A 21,271-nucleotide genomic window follows, 5' to 3' on the forward strand; every position below is an offset into this window, starting at 1 on the left:
AACGAAATACCAACATACAGACACTCAGATTGGCCTAGTACCTTAAACATAACAAAACTGACGCGTGACGTATGAAAAATAGTTCAGCAATCCTTAAAATACCGAATAGTGAGGTTACCAAAGTGAGGACCGATATTGAAATTAGATGGTTCTATGATCTGGCGCCCAATAAGATTCCAAAATATATACATCTAATTCAAAAATATGTATAATGTATAAAAACTGATTCATAACATTTTCTGAAATAATATCACAAAACCTTATTTAACCAAAAGCTTATCCAGTCCTCTGAGAATACACATCGTGTATAGTTTAATGCATCTAATACAATTACTAACCGGCATCCATTCGCAAAAATTTCCATTTTTCTACTGTCATTCAAACCAAATCAAATTTTTTAAATATTCAAATTTGGAAATTATTAAATTATTTAAAATCAAAACATGTCATATGGCTTCCTCGTCCTTTTATTATTGTTGCTGTTGTTTTTGCTATGACCTATAACTTTAAAACTTTATTCAAAAGCCGAACTGATACGTGCTTCTTTGACTAACAACTATGCCAAAAAATGTTATTGTGGCACTACCACAGCACATGTGTATGTGTGTGTGCGCGTCAATTGGTATGTGTCTATTTGTGTGTTTGGCCATGTGGTGGAAAATTCCGGTTTTGTTGTTGTATGTTCCTGTGGTGAGTTAACCAAACCGCAACATAGTGTAGCAGCCGACCCCAATGGACCGAACGACCGACCGACCGGCTGACTATCTCTGAATGGATTAAATAACTTGCAAACTATGTAGTAGCATCAATGCGAATGCATAGCCTACCACCAACCCCTCTCACTGTGGAAAGAAGCACAACTCCCCGTTGGGAGCAATTTTAGCATTTGGTTGGTATTTTCAATTTTAGTTTATCATCGTCGTTGTTTTTTTTCCTCCTTTGTTGTTTTATTTTTTATTTTCGATGCGTTTTTTCTATTCGATTTTTTTTTTTTTGTTTAGTTGTTTTATAGTTTTTTCTTTTGTTTGCCATTGTATTTGTTAATTTGCCGCAAGTTAACGTTTGAAATACGTCGAATGAATAAAAAAAAAACCTTTATCAACTGGAAAAAAAACGGAGAAACAAAAAATTTAAAAACAAACTTGGTAAAAAGAGCAAAGCAAAGCCAACGCCAAGCCAAACAAAACAAAAAATCGCCCAAACTTTAATTCTGCTAACAAAATATCAAAAACCCATTGGCTTTGTTTTAGGTGAAAGAGAACTAGAGAGAGAGAGTGCAATCATAGCTCTTGTATGAGTTGTAAATTTGTAACTTTTGTTTTTAATACACTCTCAGGCGTTGATTTGCCCATGTGTGTGGGTATTGTACATGTTGGGGGATTTTTTACGTGATTTTTAAACAACGGTCTATTAGAAAAGATTGTTGTTGCTGCAAAAATTAAAACAAAACCAATGCAACGAAACGAAGTTATAGACAGGAATATTTTCTGCAACTATATAATATTCGTCGAAAGTTAGAAAGTCTTTATAAACAGGCAATATATAGCTAGAAGATTTACCAGGGCTCCGAATTGTAGAAAATATTCTCCTTTAGATCGATGACTTCTTAGAAGAACTTATTTGTATCTTATATTGGTCGACAACCCCTTGATAAGGATCCTCCCTCTAGCCGCTCAAATCTTCTATAAATACATCAATCAAATTTACTGTAGATGGGAGACCTTCTCTGAATGAGAACATACACAGATCTTCTATAGATAGAACACCTCTTCATGACATATATTGGTAGAAAACCTAATTAGGAGACCTACCTTAACCTATCAAGAGAAGTCCTCCATATGTATTCTTCTTCTCCCTCTACAGTACTTGTATGAATAGCATACCTCCTACTCCCCTCTAAAGTAATCATAATAGTCTTATATTTATGGAATTGTATTCACCTATCAGTCCCCAATATACTATAGACCTCATTAGGAGGTCACTACTTTAACCTGCAAGGGGTCCTCCCAACAAAGAAGGTTTTCTTCATCCATAAGATAGTTTAGATCTTCAATGGATAGAAGGTTCCTGGCAGGAACTCCATTGATGAAAGGGGGTTTACATGTTCATGGTACTTTTTATACCCTTCACCGCACTGTGGTACAGGGTATTATGTCGTTGTGCATATGTTTCCAACAGGCAAAAATAATCGAGTCGATTTATGCATGTCCGTCTGTCCGTCCATCCGTCCGTCTGCCCATGTTAAATTGTAAACAAAGTACAGGTCGCATTTATGATCCGAATTGGATGAAATTTAGCACAGGTCACTTATTTGGCCCAGGGACGAACCCTATTGAAATTGCGAAAAATCGGTTCAGATTTAGATATAGCTCCCATATATAGTTTCGTCCGATTTCATGCAAATCGTGCACCAAAGTCTCCATATATCTTTCGATTTGCACGAAATTTGACATAGCGTACTGAATTGAGTCTAGAATGATGTGTGGTGAGTTTCGGGAAAATCGGTTCAGATTTCGATATAGCTCCCAAATATAGTTTCGTCCGATTTTATGCAAATGGTACACCAAAGTCCCTATATATCTTTCGGCTTGCACGAAATTTGGCATGACGTACTGAATTGAGCCTAGAGTGACGTCTGTCATGTTTCGTGAAAATCAGTCCAGATTTTGATATAGCTCCCATATATAGTTTCGTCCGATTTTGTGTAAATGGTGCACCAACTTCCCTATTAATCTTTCGATTTGCAGGAAATTTGGCATATCGTACCGGATTGAGCCTAGAGTGACGTCTGCCAAGTTTCGTGAAAACCAGCTCCCATATATAGTTTCATCCGATTTTATGTAATTGGTACACCAACGTCCCTATATATCTTTCGATTTGCACGAAATTTGGCACGACGTACTGAACTGAGCCTAGAGTGATGTTTGCCAAGTTTTGTGAAAATTGGTCCAGGTTTAGATATGGCTCCCTTATATATTATCGATTGATTTTAAGTAATAGATGCACCAAGGAACCAATATATGGCTGATAGGAACAAAACGTTGAAATTAGTATAAACTAACCTGTGACAAGTGAAGAAATCGGTTCATATTTGGATATAGCTTCCATATATATTTTCGTCCGATTTTAAGTAAATGGTGCATTAAACTCCTCATTTTTTTCAGATTGACATGAAATTTTACACATCGTACACAATTTAGCATAGAATAGCGTAATAAACGAATGACATGCTTTTTGATTGATCTTAGTCGATTCACATTTAGATAAATATTACATATTTTAGTTCATCCAATTTCATGTTAATGGTCCTGTTTAATATACCCATAGTGGTGAAGGGTATCATATAGTCGGCCCCGTCCGACATTACTACTTTCCTTGCTGGTTTAAATCAGAGTCTGTATATGCGAACTATGTTAAAACTCATATCGAAAAATGTTTGCGAAGAAGTCACTGCGATTGAGAATACGTCTATATTGAAACTTTTAACCAAATTTTACTTCCTTCATTGAAATATATATCTAAGGTGAACTTGAAAGTTTAATTTATCTTCTTCTAGTTGTTTTATTTCTATTTTTTGTCTATTTTATATGGTCATTATTGTTTAAGGTTATGTTAATGCTACCATTTTTTTGTCTTCAGTTTCAGTTTTGCATTTTTTGCACCAAACAACCAGCCATCAGATGCATTATTTCGACTCAAACTCTAGCTGCAACACTACCAATATTTCAGTTTTTTTACCACAAACGTGACGTGTTTTGTTTTTTGTTCATCATGCAGTCGCACCATGTACTTGGTATGTGTTTTGTCGCTGCCGTGGTGTTTATAAGCCATGTCATTTGAGTTGTGTGTGTGTCTGTGTGTTTTTTGTAACTTTGTAGCATTGCCATTTTTACCATGTCCATAAATTTTAATATGTTTTTGTTTTTCTTTTTCGCAAGTAAAAAATCACAAAAAATAAAAACAAAAGCGTTTTTATTGCTGCTGTTGTTATTTCACTGTGATAATGATACATTTTCTCACAATAAATGCGATTGAAATTGAAACGAATGCATGACATGTTATGGGTGAGAAAAAAATGGAAAATTTTTCGCAATTCAAAAAAAGTGGAAATAACAACCAAAGAGATTGCAAATTTTGGATGCATTTGAACTTTTGGTGGTTAAATGTAATTTTGGTTTTCGAATTTCAAATGGCAAATGCAAACACACATGCACATATACACATATGTAACTATATATATTATATGTGGGAATTGCGAGCTATAAAATGAAAATGCCTGGCAAATAGATATCTACATCTAGTTTGAGTTATTGACCAATCCATGGGAATAAACTAAGAGTAAAATATTTTTAATAAATACAACTTCTACGATATTTGTTTATTGAAATTGAGATATGTCGGTCGGTCTACGATTTGCTATACCTCCAAATAATGATATTCTATGGATAAAAGTCGAATTTCAGTTCCCTAATTAAGCAAGGTCTCCTAAAGTGTTCTATGTGATAGAAAACTCCTCTAAAGTATAACCGAAAAGATCATCACTTATAGGTGGCTTTGGCATATAATTCAGTATTCTATGCATAAAATACCCCCTATTCAATAGAAAAAGCACCCTATTAGACCTTACATAGGTGTAAGGTTTTCTGTAAGTACATTATCGATATAGGAACATTCGTGGAGAGAAGGTCTACTCTTAAATGGGCTGTAAATTGGTATTTTCAGTTCTCACTGGCTAATATATTTTTACTAGCGGTTCCTCCCAGATTTCCGTATTTCGGAGAATTTTGGCATGTTTTCAAATTGGACATAATATAGAATTTGGATTCTCATTTGGTGGCAAATCTTTCAATGTTTATCCAAAATAATTTCAATGTTTATCCACTTTTTAGTATAGCTCTCATATAATGGAGCTCTCCATTGCCTGTATTTTGTGGATTATGATCGCGATTTTAACCCAATTGCTTGTAATTTCATTATCATTGAATGTAAAACTTCCTACCCAAAATTTAGGATGGCATATCTCGCCATAGATAAAGGTCCCGAACGATTTCAGGTATTTTAAAAGTGGGAGGGGGATAAATGTTTTTTTTAATTGTCATAAAACGATTTAGTAATGGCATTTAAAAAATAATTTCTGTACATACCAAAATTACGCTATAGGTTTCAAAAATTTTAATGTTAATATTTACCTGGAATAAAGAAAAAATAAAATTAATTTAATTAATGTATTAAACAAATGTGGGATTTAACATATGTTATATTCGATATTCTAAATTACACTAAGTTCCGTTGGATAAAAAAGACCAGACACCAGACATCGATACATGGATGTTCACTGAAAGATTTCTGACATTTTCTGAAATTTTTGTGACAAAAACTATACATACAAGACCCCCTACAGAAATTGCCTTCAGCTCTTGAGTTTTTCTAAAGATAGAAGTTATCCTAAAGAAGAGCTCCAATGGGTCTTCTGTGGATAGTTAAAGTTAATTCTATAAATAAGAGAAGTACTAGAATGACGAATTTTTTTATCACAGAAAAATCCTATTACAGACTACAGACAGATTGGGTCAATATTAATAATTATACCCTTCACCACACTGTGGTACAGGATATTATGTCTTTGTGCATATGTTTGTAACAGGCAAAAGGAAACGAGATAGACCCATAGTTCGTTTTGAGAATATTCATAGAATCACTTTCTGAGTCGATTTATGCATGTCCGTCTGTCTGTCCTCCGTTGGTATTAAATTGTAAACATAAACATGTGCATTTATGATCCAAATTGGATGAAATTTGGCACAGCTCATTTGTTTGGCCCAAGGACGAATCCTATTGAAATTAGGAAAAATCGGTCCAGATTTATATATAGCTCCCATATATAGTTTTGTCCGATTTCATGGTGCACCAAAGGCCTATAAATCTTTCGATTTGCACGAAATTTGGCATAGCGTACTGAATTAAGTCTAGAATGATGTGTGCAAAGTTTCGTGAAAATCGGTTCAGATTTCGATATATATAGTTTCGCCCGATTTTAGGTAAATAGTCCACTAAAGTCCCTATATATCTTTCGAATCGCACGAAATTGGGCAAAGCGTAATAAATTAGGTCTAGATTGATGTGTGTTAAGTTTCCTGAAAATTGGTTCAGATTTAGATATTGCTTCCATATATAGCTTCGTCCGATTTAAGGTAAATGGTGTACCAAAGTCCCTAAAAATATTTCGATTTTTACGAAATTTGGCATAGCGTACTGAATTAAGTCTAGAATGATGTGTGTTAAATTTCGTGAAAATCGGTTCCGATTAAGATATAGCTCCCATATATATTTTTCTCCGATTTTATGTAATTGGTGCACCAAAGTCCCTTTATATCTTTCAATTTACATGAATTTTTGTATAGGGTACTAAATTAAGTCTAGAATGATGTTGCTAAGCTTCGTGAAAAGATCCATAGCTAGGCCGATTGACACAACGTACTGAAGTAATATAAATTAGCCTCTGGCATAACAAAAACGCCACGTCTGTTAGGATACATATGTATAATAAACCCAAAGTGGGGAATGGTATCGTATAGTCGGCCCAGTATGACTTTACTTCTTTCCTTAATGCGGGCGTGTGCTATACAATGTGGACCTAAAATACCCTGAAACATGAGTCAATATTAATAATTCTTGGTGCTGATATGTGCTATACAACGAGAACCCAAAATACCAAATTACAGCCAATTCGGTTGAAAATAGTTTCCAAAATCCCATAAATAATTTGGACTTACATTTATAATTTTTAATGGCAAGATTTGGTACCCAATAAGAACTCAATGTACTAAATTGCAGTAACTTCGGTTGAAAACGCGTTGAAAACCTCCAAAAACCAAATTTTTATAGGCTCAATTAAATGTAAGCAAGTTTCTAATAGCTGTTATGTTCTATCAAATGTCAAATGACTGCCAATAAAGAACATTTTATAAATCCAATCCAATTTATAAATCCCATCCAATGAACGAAACTTTGAAAAATCGAAATAACATCAAACCAAAACCAAATTAATTCCGATGATGGTTGTTATTTTTCAATATATGACCAAAAGAAAAAAACAAGTGAAAAAGCGTTAAGTTCGGCTGGGCCGAACTTTGGATACCCTCCACCATATATATTCTGACAGCTACTTGCAATAAAAATATAGGGAACATACCAAAAAGTGTGTTTGTAGAAATGTCGGTCATTTCTACAAACCGATTATGGTTCTAAATATTGGTCCTAGACCCCATGTTTCTTTGGAACAAATGTGTTTCAAAAATTGTTGATTTCATCCAAACTTTGCCCATCTTATTATTTCTTCCAAAATTACTTCAAATTCGAACATGGGGAATATCGTTCCACTCCTTCTGGTATCTCCCATACAGGGGCTAGGCCTAAATGCGGGTTACAGTTTATAGATATGAATACATATAAGGTTAATTATCGAACCTTGTGTTCTAGTTTTTTTCGTATCTTCCGCAGATGAAATGATTACAACAGAGTTTTAGAACCAAACCCTAACACGGAACAAATCATATAACTATTTTAATATAAAAAATGGGGTTATATGGGCACGACCCAAAAAGGGCGAATTGTAAAAATTTTTGGTAGGGAGATTTGTTACCATATACGACTACAAAATACCAAATTACAGCGAATTCGGTTGAAAAACGCGCTCAAGAACCCCAAAATACCGAAAATTGGGGGTACCCTTAAATGGGGGCTATCCGACCTATATTTAAAATATAGACAAAAGACAAACCTGTGCAAAATTTCAGCAACCTATCACAATTCCCTCAGAAGATAGCGTGATTACAACAGACGGACGGACGGACAGACGGACGGACGGAAATGGCTACACCGTTTAGGAATTCTACCCTGATCAAGAATATATATACTTTATAGGGTCGGAAATGAATATTTCGATGAGTTACGAACGGAATGACAAAATTAATATTCCCTCCATACTATGGTGGAGGTTAAAAAAACAGCAGAATCTTTATATGAGGACTACCTTAAAACAGGATTATATGTCGGATTTTTTATGGAAAGTTTTTAAACTCTAGGAAGCAAGGTAGGTCCTTTATGTGAGAACTATGTAAAAATGGTACTATATTGAAATCTCGGAGTGCTAGTCTCTTCACTCTCTCTCTCTCCCTTAAATATTGCGATCTCCATGACTAATTGCACGTAGATTTTTTCGGATCATGATTAATTATATTGACGAACTTCTAGGTAAAAACAAACATTTTTTTGACTCAATTATACGTAAGAAACCTTCTCAGTAGCTGATAACAAATTTGAAATGGTTACCAATAAAGAAATATTTTTTTATTGAAGAATGTTTTTTTTGTCGAATGTCGCTGTTGAGAAACAAGTTTTTAACTATTAAATTATAAATTAAAAAAAAAAAAAAAAAACTTTATAATAAACTAACACAGCACTAACGGTTAGAGCTAGTTCTGCAAACTTGCAGTTAAAAGAAGAACAACGACAACGACTAACAAAGAACCTTCTAAAACAAGTTCATAATAATTTTAATATTTAAATGAATAACAAGAAAATTAAAAAAAAAAAAACAAAAATACAAAGAAAATAATTAAATAAATCCCTGACAATAATAATTAATCATCGATTAGGAGAAGCCACAAATTATTGCTGTTCTTTTGGCGATGGAAAACCTTAAAAATGCAAGAGGTCAGGTCAGCTAGAAAAAAATCATTCATTTGGTTTGCATGTGATGGCAACGAATTTAAAAAAAAAAAATGTTCCTATTAATTTTCTTAAGTCATTTTACAAAACATTTTATTCGTAGAAATATATTGAAAACGATTTGAAAACCAAAGAAAAATTATCTTTAAAAAAAAACCGCTGAATTTTAACCAAATTCAAAACTGGTTCATTGCATAAATTACAACCGGTCGAGTTTGGTGTTCGAGAGGAGGCTGACGCTTATCTCGCCCCAACAACAACAGTAACTCAAACTGAAACATCATTAACAAAATCCAAAATCCAACAAAATCCAAATAATAAAATCCAAAAAAAACCTCTCCAAAAGGTTTCAGGTTTTTTTGTTGTTTCTTAATGTGATTGCATTTGGTGGCTGTCCGATTGGCTCTACACCAGCAAACAAAAACAATAAAATTAAGTATCACAGAGAGAAACAAAAAATAACTTAAACAAATTTTGCAATAAAACAAACACTAACCTTTGCATTATAAAAAAAATAAAAACCAACAACCAAACACTCACTGACGTTTTCGAAAATTCAATTTTTAAATACTTTTCAATGATATTGAAATAATGACTTAATGGCCATTTGTTTTGTTTGTGGTGGCTGTAGTTGTTGTTGTTGTTTTTCTAAATTTATTGCCCAGATTTTCAAGATGCCCAAGATATTAATTTTTGGCTAGCCATTTCAGCTGAGATTTTTGTGTGTTTAAACACGTTTAACTTTTAACTGTTGCAGCTCGAAATCATGTGCTTGATGAATTGCCAGATTAAGGTCGTAGTGATTGTTATTCGGTTGTGTGTTGGTATGTATGTGCGAGAGTGTGTGTGTGTTCGTTGTACTTTTTACTTTTAAAAGACGGAAGTTCAAATTTGATTTTCTGTTGATTTCAATGCGTTTTTTTATTTTGATTTTATTTTAATATTGTTGTTGATTTCAATGGCGTCAAAGTGATTTTAAGTTGTCAAATAAATTACAAATTTTCAGTTGAACTTTTAAATCACGTAATGCGACATAAGGTTGGATTGTAAAAAAACTCTATTTTCTATTTTCGGTATTTTAAAGACATTTTCCGAAGAGGCTGAAATTTGGCATTCTGAGTGCAGTATTGTGGGCCCCTAACTTAAAAAAGTCCTTAAGTTCGGTTGGATTCAAACATTTTATATTCCTCACCATGTAGAAAGATTTGGCAGCCAACGAGCCCCAAGAAGGTTGCGCCCATTCTCAATAAAAATTGGTCCAAAATTATAATTATTAGCCAAAATATCTGCCACCTTATGTGAATTCAAAATACCGAACTACAGCTAAATCGGAAGAAAAATATGTCCATACTCCCCAAAAATACAAATGAACGTTGTTGTGTGCTCTCACTCGTTTGTTATGTGTGTGCGACCATTCTTTGGCGAATGTTCGTTTGGTAAAGAATTTATCGCCATAAATCCATTCTTAAAATGAGCACAAAACGACAAGAATGTATTTTGAATCATTCGCGAGCGAATTTTTGCGCACCCTGGTAGGCAGAAAATGCCCGTATTGAACCGACGTTGCTCACAGTGCTTCCAACTATGTTTTTAAGATTATTACAAGTGACGCACCATGGAAAAAATAGCAACAGACCGTGTGGGTCTTCGAAGACGTATCAAATCCTACGAGAGTTGTTCGTGGAAGAAGCACTGCAAAACAAATGGTCGCCTATTTCTTCGCCAACTCTGGTCATGTGGCGGCAGCTCCACCTGAACAAAGTGAGACGTCAATTCTGAATGGTAAACCAATATTTTTTCTAAAAAATGTAAACATTTCCTTTATATCATAAATATTTTCTTTTTTTGCTCTACTTTACAACCATTGGCGCTCATTTTTCCAACCTCTTCTTTTTTAACAAAAACAAGTGTATTCCACACTACCACCATTCGTTGTTAGGCTGTGTTTTGGCATAGTTCTCCGCCTCCCTCCCTACTTAGTGTTTTTATACTCTTCACCACACAATGGTACAGGGTATTATGTCTTTGTGCGTATGTTTGTAACAGGCAAAAGGAAACGAGATAGACACATGGTTACTTTTGAGAATATGCATAGAATCACATTCTGAGTCGATTTATGCATGTCCGTCCGTCCGTCTCTCTGTCTGTAGATGTTAAATTGTAAACAAAGTACAGGCCGCGTTTATGATCCGAATTGGATGAAGGTCGAACCCTATATATATATATATATATATATATATTTCGATTTGCACGAAATTTGGCATAACGTACTGAATAGGGCCTAGAATGATGTCCGCCAAGTTTCGTGAAATCGGTCCAGATTTAGATATAGCTCCCATATATAGTTTCGCCCGATTTCATGTAAATGGTGCACCAAAGTCCCTATATATATTTCGATTTGAACGAAATTTGGCATAACGTACTGAATTGGGCCTAGAATGATGTCTGCCAAGTTTCGTGAAAATCGGTTCGATTTAGATATAGCTCCCGTATATAGTTTCGTCCGATTTCATGTAAATGGTGCACCAAAGTCCCTATATATCTTTCGATCTGCACGGAATTTGGCATAACGTACTGAATTGAGCCTAGAATGATGTCTGCCAAGTTTCGTGAAAATCGGTCCAGATTTAGATATAGCTCTCATATATAGTTTCGCCCGATTTTATGTAAATGGTGCAACAAACCATTTCTGTGGCGTCACACTCCAATGTTGTTATACCCTTCACCACACTGTGGTACAGGGTATTATGTCTTTGTGCATATGTTTGTAACAGGCAAAAATAATCGAGATAGACCCATGGTTCCTTTTGAGAATATACATAGAATCACTTTCTAAGTCGATTTATGCATGTCCGTCCGTCCGTCCGTCCGTCTGTCCGTCTGTCCGTCTGTCCGTCTGTCTGTCCATGTTAAATTGTAAACAAAGTACAGGTCGCATTTATGATCCGAATTGGATGAAATTTGGCACAGGTCACATATTCGGCCCAAGGACGAACCCTATTGAAATTGGGAAAAATCGGTTCAGATTTGGATATAGCTCCCATATATATATTTAACCGATTTAATGTAAACGGTCCCTATATATCTTTCGATTTGCACGAAATTTTGTACAGCCTAATCATTTAGGTCTAGAATGATGTCTGCCAAGTTTCGTAAAAATCGGTCCAGATTTAGATATAGCTCCCATATATAGTTTCGTCCGATTTCATGTAAATGGTGCACCAAAGTCCCTATATATCTTTCGATTTGCACAAAATTTGGTACAGCCTAAGCACTTAGGTCTAGAATGATGTCTGCCAAGTTTCGAGGAAATCGGTCCAGATTTAGATATAGCTCCCATATATAGTTTTGTCCAATTTCATGTAAATGGTGCCCCAAAGTCCCTATATATCTTTTGATTTGCACGAAATTTGGTATAACGTACTGAATTTAGCCTAGAATGTTGTCTGCCAACTTTCGAGAAAATCGGTCCAGATTTAGATATAGCTCCCATATATAGTTTCGTCCGATTTCATGTAAATGGTGCACCAAAGTCCCTATATATCTTTTGATTTGCACGAAATTTGGTATAACGTACTGAATTGAGCCTAGAATGTTGTCTGCCAACTTTCGAGAAAATCGGTGAAGATTTAGATATAGCTCCCATATATAGTTTCGTCCGATTTCATGTAAATGGTGCACCAAAGTCCCTATATATCTTTCGATTTGCACGAAATTTGGCATAACGTACTGAATTGAGCCTTGAAAGATGTCTGCCAAATTTCGAGAAAATCGGTCCAGATTTCTATATAGCTCCCATATATAGTTTCGTCCGATTTCATGTAAATGATGCACCAAAGTCCCTATATATGTTTCGATTTGCACGAAATTTGGCATAGCGTACTGAATTAGTTTCAGAATAATGTGTGCCAATTTTCGAGAAAATCGGTTCAGATTTAGATATAGCTCCCATATATAGTTTCGTCCGATTTCATGTAAATGATGCACGATTTGCACGAAATTTGGCATAACGTACTGAAAATCGGTCCATATTTAGATATAGCTCCCTTTTATTATAGATTGATTATAAGTAATTGACGCACCAAGGATCCAATAGGCTGATAGGAACAAAACGTTCTGAAATTAGTATAACCTAACCTGTGACAAGTTTGTTTGAATTCGCTTAATATTTGGATAGAGCTTCCATATATATTTTCGCCCGTAAAGTGGGCATCAAACTCCTCATGTTAGTCAGATTGACATCAAAGTTTGCACAACGTACAAAATTGAGCATAGATTTACGTAGTTGCGTTTTCTAGAAGTACAGACATAGCCCAACCGATGACGTATTTATATTTGTTTGAAGTCGATTTACATACTTTATGGATAGATCTACATAGATTCACATTTAGATAAAAATCACATATTTTATTTCATCCAATTTCATGTTAATCGTCCTGTTTAATATACCCATAGTGGTGAAGGGTATCATATAGTCGGCCCCGTCCGACTTTACTACTTTCCTTACTGGTTTTTCACTCTTTATCGGACGGAGAACATTTCCAATTCGATACCCTTGGGTTAAAAAACGATATTTCGATACAGTCGTAATGTCAAGGGCATTATAATAATACAGATGTTAAAGATACTAAAAAAATTTGTGGCCACTTTTGCTTATAGAATCCATAGATCGGTGTAGCCAGACATTTAGTATGATGTAGATTTTCGGCTGTGGATAAAACGTTATTTGTTTATATCATCAAATATGTTTTTTTTTTGTTATTATTATTTCAACTAAGAAGCTAAAATATATATATTTTTTTTGCTTACCACATCTCTCTTCAAAAAATCCCAATCGATTCAGTCCAACTCATGAGGAAACCTATGCAAAGTATTTTTCTCTCAACCCAATACCTTTTATGATCACAGAAACACCGCAAATCTTTTGTTCCTACATTAATTTAAAATTAGTTGTCGTTGTTCTAAAACCAGTCGAAGTATATTGAAAATTTACATATTTCTTAATAACTTTACAAACAAACGTACTATTTTCTTCTATTTTTAGGCATACCACTAGTTATGGTATAGATATTTAGATAGAAAAAATAGATCTCAGGTTCCAACAACAAAACAAACCACAACAATTTTATATTACAACATTCACTTCTTGGCAGAAATGCGACCAGCTGGCAACCCACCATCCAGTCAAATGGCTGACTGCCTAGCTGGCGTAGTAGATCATAATGACTGCATGTTGATATTCCCCGGAAATATCAGCTCACAGCTTTTAGTTGTTTGTTCGGCTTCGGCTTTTTCACTCACCAACTAGCCATTGCGGCAAGAAAACTACCAAAAGCAGTAGCATGTTTACGCTTGGAATTCTTTTTTTGTGTGTTTTGTTGTTGTTGGTATTTTCTAATTAAATGCAAATGAAGTAATGCCAGGTATAATTGGCTCAGATGCTAATTTACTTTCTGCGCACAACCTGATGTAGATTTTGATGGTGTTGCTGTTGTTCCCGCTCTTGTTAGTCTTGTTGTTGGGGTGTTTATTCCAAAAGTTTTTGTTGCTCCTGTTTTAGTCAGTACTGGTTGTTGGGGGTTTTCATTCGAGGAATGCCAAATAAAAATTCCGCTATCATAGTTTTGATTACAAGTTAGCTGCAAATATATCTACCGCTGGGCAAATTTGTAGGTGTGCTTGTTATAAAAGCTAAAAAAGTAAGTACTAACATAACACGCAGATAGTTATGGGTGTAAAGAAAAAATTAAAAAACGACATCATTTAATAAATATACAGAAATATTTTTTACGGGTTTAAAACATAATGAGAATGCGTAAGACCTTATTAAATTCGAGCTCATGGTCTAGGGGGAGGGTGCGTAAAATTCGGGCGGGCATGAAATCCCTTGGCATAAATAACTAAAAAAAAAATATTTAGTTTTACAATCTTCGATCCTGCTACAGTTACTATGGACCAGGTATGATCGTAATATGACCACAACAAGCATTAAAAAATTCACTTTTGAGGGGTCTTATGGCCTTTTAAATATAAGACTTTTCCTGTACAGGAGGGAGAATAATGCTCAGTAATGGGTTAAGAATCCAGAAAGATAAGTTTTAAGTTTTTGGGTTACGTAAAACATATCCTCATTCCATCTCAAATCCATGTACATCTTTTTAGTCCTTATTTTCTTGAACCCTAAGCTAAGTGCCTCAAGGCGATATTTGTGAACCTACAAATATTCTACCAAAATGTCGCTCATACAATTTTATGATAAGGGTCCCCAAAATCAGGAAATCGGAATTCGTATGTTTTCATCGTCCTATTCCATTTCTAGGCGATCCTTATGCAGAAAACCTTATATCTACGTACCCTAATACATTTTGAATAAATTTTAAATTGTGAAATTGTATTTTCAAGTCATTAGTTCTTATTGTAGAAGGCTATGAAGTCTTCGAATAACTAAATGACTTTGTAAAGGACCATGATGATAAGTTCTGTGCTATACTACAAATCGATGTGGTCCGATCTCGAAACCCAGCGGAGGAGAAAAATATGTCATATTGGCTTTCAAATATTTATACCCTACACAACTATGTTGTCAGGGTATTATAGCTTTGTGCAGCCCCAAAAGTTTGTAACGCCGCGAAATCATATCTCGACTAGCTGTGTCGATCTAGACATGTGTGTCCGTCCGTCCGTCTGTCCATTATAATTTGTAAACACGATACAGGCCATAGTTATGGACCAATCTTCACGAAATTTTGCATGTATAATGGGTTCTGGCCAATGAAGACCCCTATTGTTTTAGGTAATGATCGGTTAATATTAAGGAGATGAAATTGACCAAATACTTAATCTTTGTCGGTTTTTCTAGTAGCTCCAGAGGCCGCAATTATGGCCCCAACATCGTATGCCCGTTTTGATAAAGATCGGTCAATAATTAGCAAATTTGTATTCTATGGCGTATATATTTACCCTAAATATTTACAGGTATCTCCGTATTCGTATATTATTTAGTAACCCATTATCACTCTAGAGAGCGGAACTATAGCGCTGATCGCTTTGAAATGTTTCATGAGGTTCCAGTTATGGTCAAGGACAACGCCTATAATTTTCGGTGAAGATCAGATAATAATTTTGGAATGAAGTGGACCGAAAACTTAATTTTTTGTGTTATTTTCGAGTCGATCTATAGACCTCAAATGGAAACCGAACATCACAACACAAACCACGGTGAAGGAAATCTGTACAATAGCCTTACTTAATACCCGTAATAATCGGAAAATAAGTCAGTGTGAGGAAGAGGTGCTGCTTACCTCTAATCGGGCAAGAGGGTGTAAATATCTCGAAATATTGCCCAGGCTCGGAATAAAAATCTGCAGAAAATTTGAGTTCCGTGCTAGTTGTGCAGGGTATCGTATAGTCGGCCCCGTCCGACTATACTGCTCTGCTCACTGGTTTAAAATGAGTCTTACATTCCCCTTCAGAAGAAAGGCATCCGAAACCCCTAGACAGTCTAGCAAACAACCTTGATATCAACACCAAGACATACGGATAACACAGAATAGAAATAGCAGGAAATAGCGCCAGCCAAAATAAAATGGCAATACTAAATAAGCAAGGACTACAACCACTGCAAGAATTCAAGTATGCGTTGTTTTTAGACAAAGTTAGATGGCAGCACCATAATCTAGGCTAAAACAGCAGTTTTATTGACGCCCTATGTAAACAAGAGGAATAGTTTTCTTTAGGCAAGACCACTAAGAACTATTAGAACTTGTTTTAAAATACTAATATGCCTTCTAATAGAAGACAATCAGACAATCACAAACAGACCTTTTAAAGTGCGTTCATAAATAGAATGCTTTCGAAAGGACTTCAACAAACAAAATAATTGCGAAGGGTTAATCCATAGATAAAATACTTTATATAGACGAAAATCATAAAATCTTTATTTTTATATATGCCAAATTTATTGAACTTATTAAATTTAAAATGTATTAAATTTCAAATTATATACAACATTTTAATATTTTGTTACCCGAAGTTTCCAATGAAAATTATTTCATTTATTTCGTAATTTAAAAAACAAACTTAAAAATTAAATTTCATTTGATTTTTTTTTAATTAAATAAATTATCAAAATTTATAACACACTTTATAATAAACATATAAATACATAAAATATTTTTTTGAAACCTCTCAAAGTTTCGTTGTCTGTGATTGCGGATCGGCATTTTTAATACCCAACTTTTCCAATTTGTGAATTCGTCGTATATTCCGTTGCAATTTCTTCTTGAACATCAATTCACGTGATATCGCTCTCAAATCCGATCGTGAACATTCATGTAAATTTCGTACACTTTTCGAAATTAGCTCATCGGTGAGTACAAATTTCGTTTTATTTAGGCGTAAATGTCTGGCTTCTCGGCGTTGCAGCTCTTCACGATATAGAAAGAGGGTATAGGTGACGGAGGGTTTCGATGAGGACATTTTGTAAATGTTTTTGTTTGATTTCTTGTTCTTCTTCGTGTGTTGTGTGCTTCTGGATGCAAGATATGCAACTGATGATGTTGAGGGGCAAGCATGTATATTTTATACACAAAATTTTCTTATTGTTTTATTTTTCTTAAGTCTCAGCAGGTATAGCTGAATAATGTTTTGGGGGATTATTGGTAATCACTTGTGGATAATCCTTGTAAGAATGTTTTGTAAACATGTGTGCATCCATACTATACAATAAACATTATTCTTATTGCCACACATGTGGACAAATTGACAATAAGAATATTTTGTGCTACTATAGAACAGGTATTTCAATTATTCGCAAATTTCCTAATTACCGTCACTTTAATCCTTTAACCATCTGCATGCTTTAAGTCGATGTGTCATGTTTTTTTTTTTTTTTTAATTTTGAGTGAGAGGCATGGTCAGGAGAATTATTTCAGGTATTATATGAACTTCTTTGGGACTTTTGAGGAAAGAAAACGTTCTAAAGTTCTTCTATGAAAGATCTTAGTCAGGGATGTTGCAAAGAGAAGATTGTCTATATGTGTTCTATATACAGAAAAAAAGTTTATAATTTTAAAGACGAATGGTCTTATATAAAAAACCAGTAAGGAAAGTAGTAAAGTCGGACAGGGCCGACTATATGATACCCTTCACCACTTTGGGTATATTCAACAGATGGAAGCCTAACAGACATCGCATTTTTTGAAGGACCATTAATATGAAATTAAACAGGTCTTTCTGCAACCTATAAATTTTGGTCAGATATAGAGTTGCTTCTTACAATAGGACAAAATTATGTAAATTAATTTAAAGCAAAATATCTAAATGTAAACCGATTTCATCGAAACTTGTCACATGTTAGGTTACACTTATTTTAGTATGTTTTGTGCATTCCGCCACATTTTGAATTCTTTATTATATATAAAAACATATAGGGACTTTGGTGCACAATTTACTTAAAATAGGATAAAAATATATATGAGATCTATATCTAAACCTGAACCGTTTTTTCCAAAATAAAAACACATATTTCTAGACTTAATTCAATACGCTATGCCAAATTTCGTGCAAATCTAAGGATATATAGGGTCTTTGGTGCACCATTTACCTAAAATCGGACGAAAATATATATGGGAGCTATATCGAAATCTGAACAGATTTTTATGAAATTTTACACACATCATTCTAGACTTAATTCATTACGCCGTGCAAAATTTGGTGCAAATCGAAAGATATATAGGGACTTTGTTGCACCATTTACATAAAATCGGACGAAAATATATATGGGAGCTATATCTAAATCTGAACCGATTTTTATGAAATTTTACACACATCATTCTAGACCTAATTCATTACGCTGTGCCAAATTTCGTGCAAATCGAAAGATATATAGGGACTTTGTTGCACCATTTACATAAAATCGGACGAAAATATATATGGGAGCTATATCTAAATCTGAACCGATTTTTATGAAATTTTACACACATCATTCTAGACGTTATTCATTACGCTGTGCCAAATTTCGAAAGATATATAGGGACCGTTTACATTAAATCGGACGAAAATATATGGGTGCTATATCTAAATCTGAACCGATTTTTCCCAATTTCAATAGGGTTCGTCCTTGGGCCAAACAAGTGACCTGTGCCAAATTTCATCCAATTCGGATCATAAATGCGACCTGTACTTTGTTTACAATTTAACATGGACAGACAGACAGACGGACGGACGGACATGCATAAATCGACTCAGAAAGTGATTCTATGCATATTCTCAAAAGGAACCATGTGTCTATCTCGTTTCCTTTTGCCTGTTACAAACATATGCACAAAGACATAATACCCTGTACCACAGTGTGGTGAAGGGTATAAAAATTTATGGTCTTCCACAAAAAGTACTTCTATATATGTCTATTTATGTTCTATATAAAGAAAAATTGATTTTTATTACACAACTTAACTGTATCTATAAAGAGGCCCAAGTAAAATATTTTTTTTAATAAAATTTCTCCTGTAAGGATATCAAATGTGTTCTTAAGAAAGTCGATGGCTTTTATTTCTATAATATAAGCGGAATGGTCTTCCAGAAAGAGCAGGAGACATTAGAAGGCCTAGTGACCAAAAGGTATTTAAAAATATGACTAAGTTCTCTCCTAAAATGCTCTTCTATAAGAAATTCTAATGATCTCCCATACGAAGTCCGAATCATTATTAATAGACCTTATCGTCACCTATAGGAAAATTAAGAGTATTCTATATAAAGTTTAAATTATCTTCTAAAAAGACACCAAATGATATTCTATGCTTCTCTAAACGACGCTCAAATTGTATTCTAGGAGAATATCTCACTGCCTTCCATAGCAAGCCCTCGTGGTCTTTTATATAAGAACACCTAGTGATTTTATTCCTAATGGACTTTATTATCGCCTTCCAAGTTCCAAAATTAGGTACAAATGGTCTCCTATACGTAGAGGAAATGAGATGAGATTCTTTAAGAAGCCATATACATCTTACGAAGTCGAAATTGCACTCTACATGTAGAGAGGACCCTTTTAAATAAGTTATTAGTCAACTATTAATGGTCCTAATGGCCATGTATAGGGACGTTATTATGAAACATCAATAGCCGTCCAAAATAAGTTTAAATTGAATTCTATTTAAATAAAATATAATTTTATGGAGATGGCCCGATTGTCTTCTACAGCATATCCTCCTGGTCTTCCATATTAAAAGAAGACAAATCTCTTTATAGAAGACCACAATTTCTTAATATATATTTGGTTATATTATTAATATACTGAAGTTGATTAGAACTACTTATAGCCCCGAAAAAGTTATTGAGGCTCCAGAAGACGTGAAGACGGTCTTCTGTCTTTTTCTGCTCATCAAAAAACAAAAACTGTAAAACATGGCATTGAAAATTGCAGAAGTTTAAAAGATTACACAATTTGTTAATTGGGAATTCGTAAACAACTACAAAATACCTCAAAATATTCTTATTGTCAACCTTTTCCATATTTGCGGCAATAAGAATTAATTTTTATGGCATCACGCTGGTGCACACGTGTTTACATAGCAAGGATTATGCAAAAGCGATTACCATTAATCCCGCAAAACATTAATCACCTATACCTGCTCCGACTGCACAAATAGTCAGACGAACAAAATTCTTCGTATAAATCGTCCATTCTTACCCCACATCATCAGCAGTTGCACACCTCGCATCCAGTAGCACACTACACTCAAAGAAGAAAAAGAAATCAAAAAAAAATATAAATCATTTAAAAAATGTCTTCATCGAAACCCTCCGTCACCTATACCCTCTTTCTATATCGTGAAGAGCTGCAACGCCGAGAAGCCAGACATTTACGCCTGAATAAAACGAAATTTGTACTCACCGATGAGCTAATTTCGAAAAGTGTACGAAATTTACATGAATGTTCACGCTCCGATTTGAGGACAATATCTCGTGAATTGATGTTCAAGAAGAAATTGCAACGTAATATTAGACGCATTCACAAATTGGAAAAGTTGGGTATTAAAAAACAGACAACGAAACTTTAAGAGGTTTCAATATTCTGAATCGTATTTTTATGTAAATTATATTAAGTGTTATAAATTTTGATAATTTATTTAAATAAAAACATTAGCTTTTAAGATGGTTTTTAAATTACTACAAATAAATTAATGAAAATTAAAAAAAAAATATCTTTATAATTTCATTGGAATTTTGGGATAGCAGATGACTTAATAATATATATACATATATATAGGCTTTCATAATAACCTTCCTATATATGGCCATTAGGACCATTAATAGTTGACTATTAACTTATTTAATACTCTATACTCTACTTGTAGAGTACAATTTCGACTTCGTAAGGCAGACGAATTTTGTAAGGCAGATGTTAAAGAACCTCATTTATTCTCCGTATATGAGACCATTTGTACCTAATTTTGGAACTTAGAAGACGATAATAAAGACCATTGACCTTTTAAGGCTTCCATATTACTGAATAAATAAATTGAAATAGAAATTTTATCCA

The 21,271-nt window shown here is 34.2% G+C and overlaps 1 protein-coding gene across 1 annotated transcript; it reads right to left on the minus strand.

Annotated features, from left to right (window-relative positions):
• Positions 1–16,917: 16,917 nt before the first annotated feature.
• LOC133321668 (uncharacterized) lies at positions 16,918–17,208 on the minus strand. The gene has a single exon (XM_061530750.1). It carries the CDS (start codon positions 17,206–17,208, stop codon positions 16,918–16,920), a length of 291 nt encoding a protein of 96 aa, XP_061386734.1.
• Between the last annotated feature and the right edge of the window lie 4,063 nt (positions 17,209–21,271).

Source organism: Musca vetustissima, unplaced genomic scaffold (genome assembly GCF_032173495.1).
Source record: "Musca vetustissima isolate MV318-11 ecotype Yass unplaced genomic scaffold, APGP_CSIRO_Mvet_v1 utg4922, whole genome shotgun sequence".
Lineage (NCBI taxonomy): Eukaryota > Metazoa > Arthropoda > Insecta > Diptera > Muscidae > Musca > Musca vetustissima.

What these genes read in the sequence shown, in the direction of transcription:
- LOC133321668 (XM_061530750.1), bottom strand. Translation starts at nt 17,208, where the DNA reads ATGTCCTCATCGAAACCCTCCGTCACCTATACCCTCTTTCTATATCGT.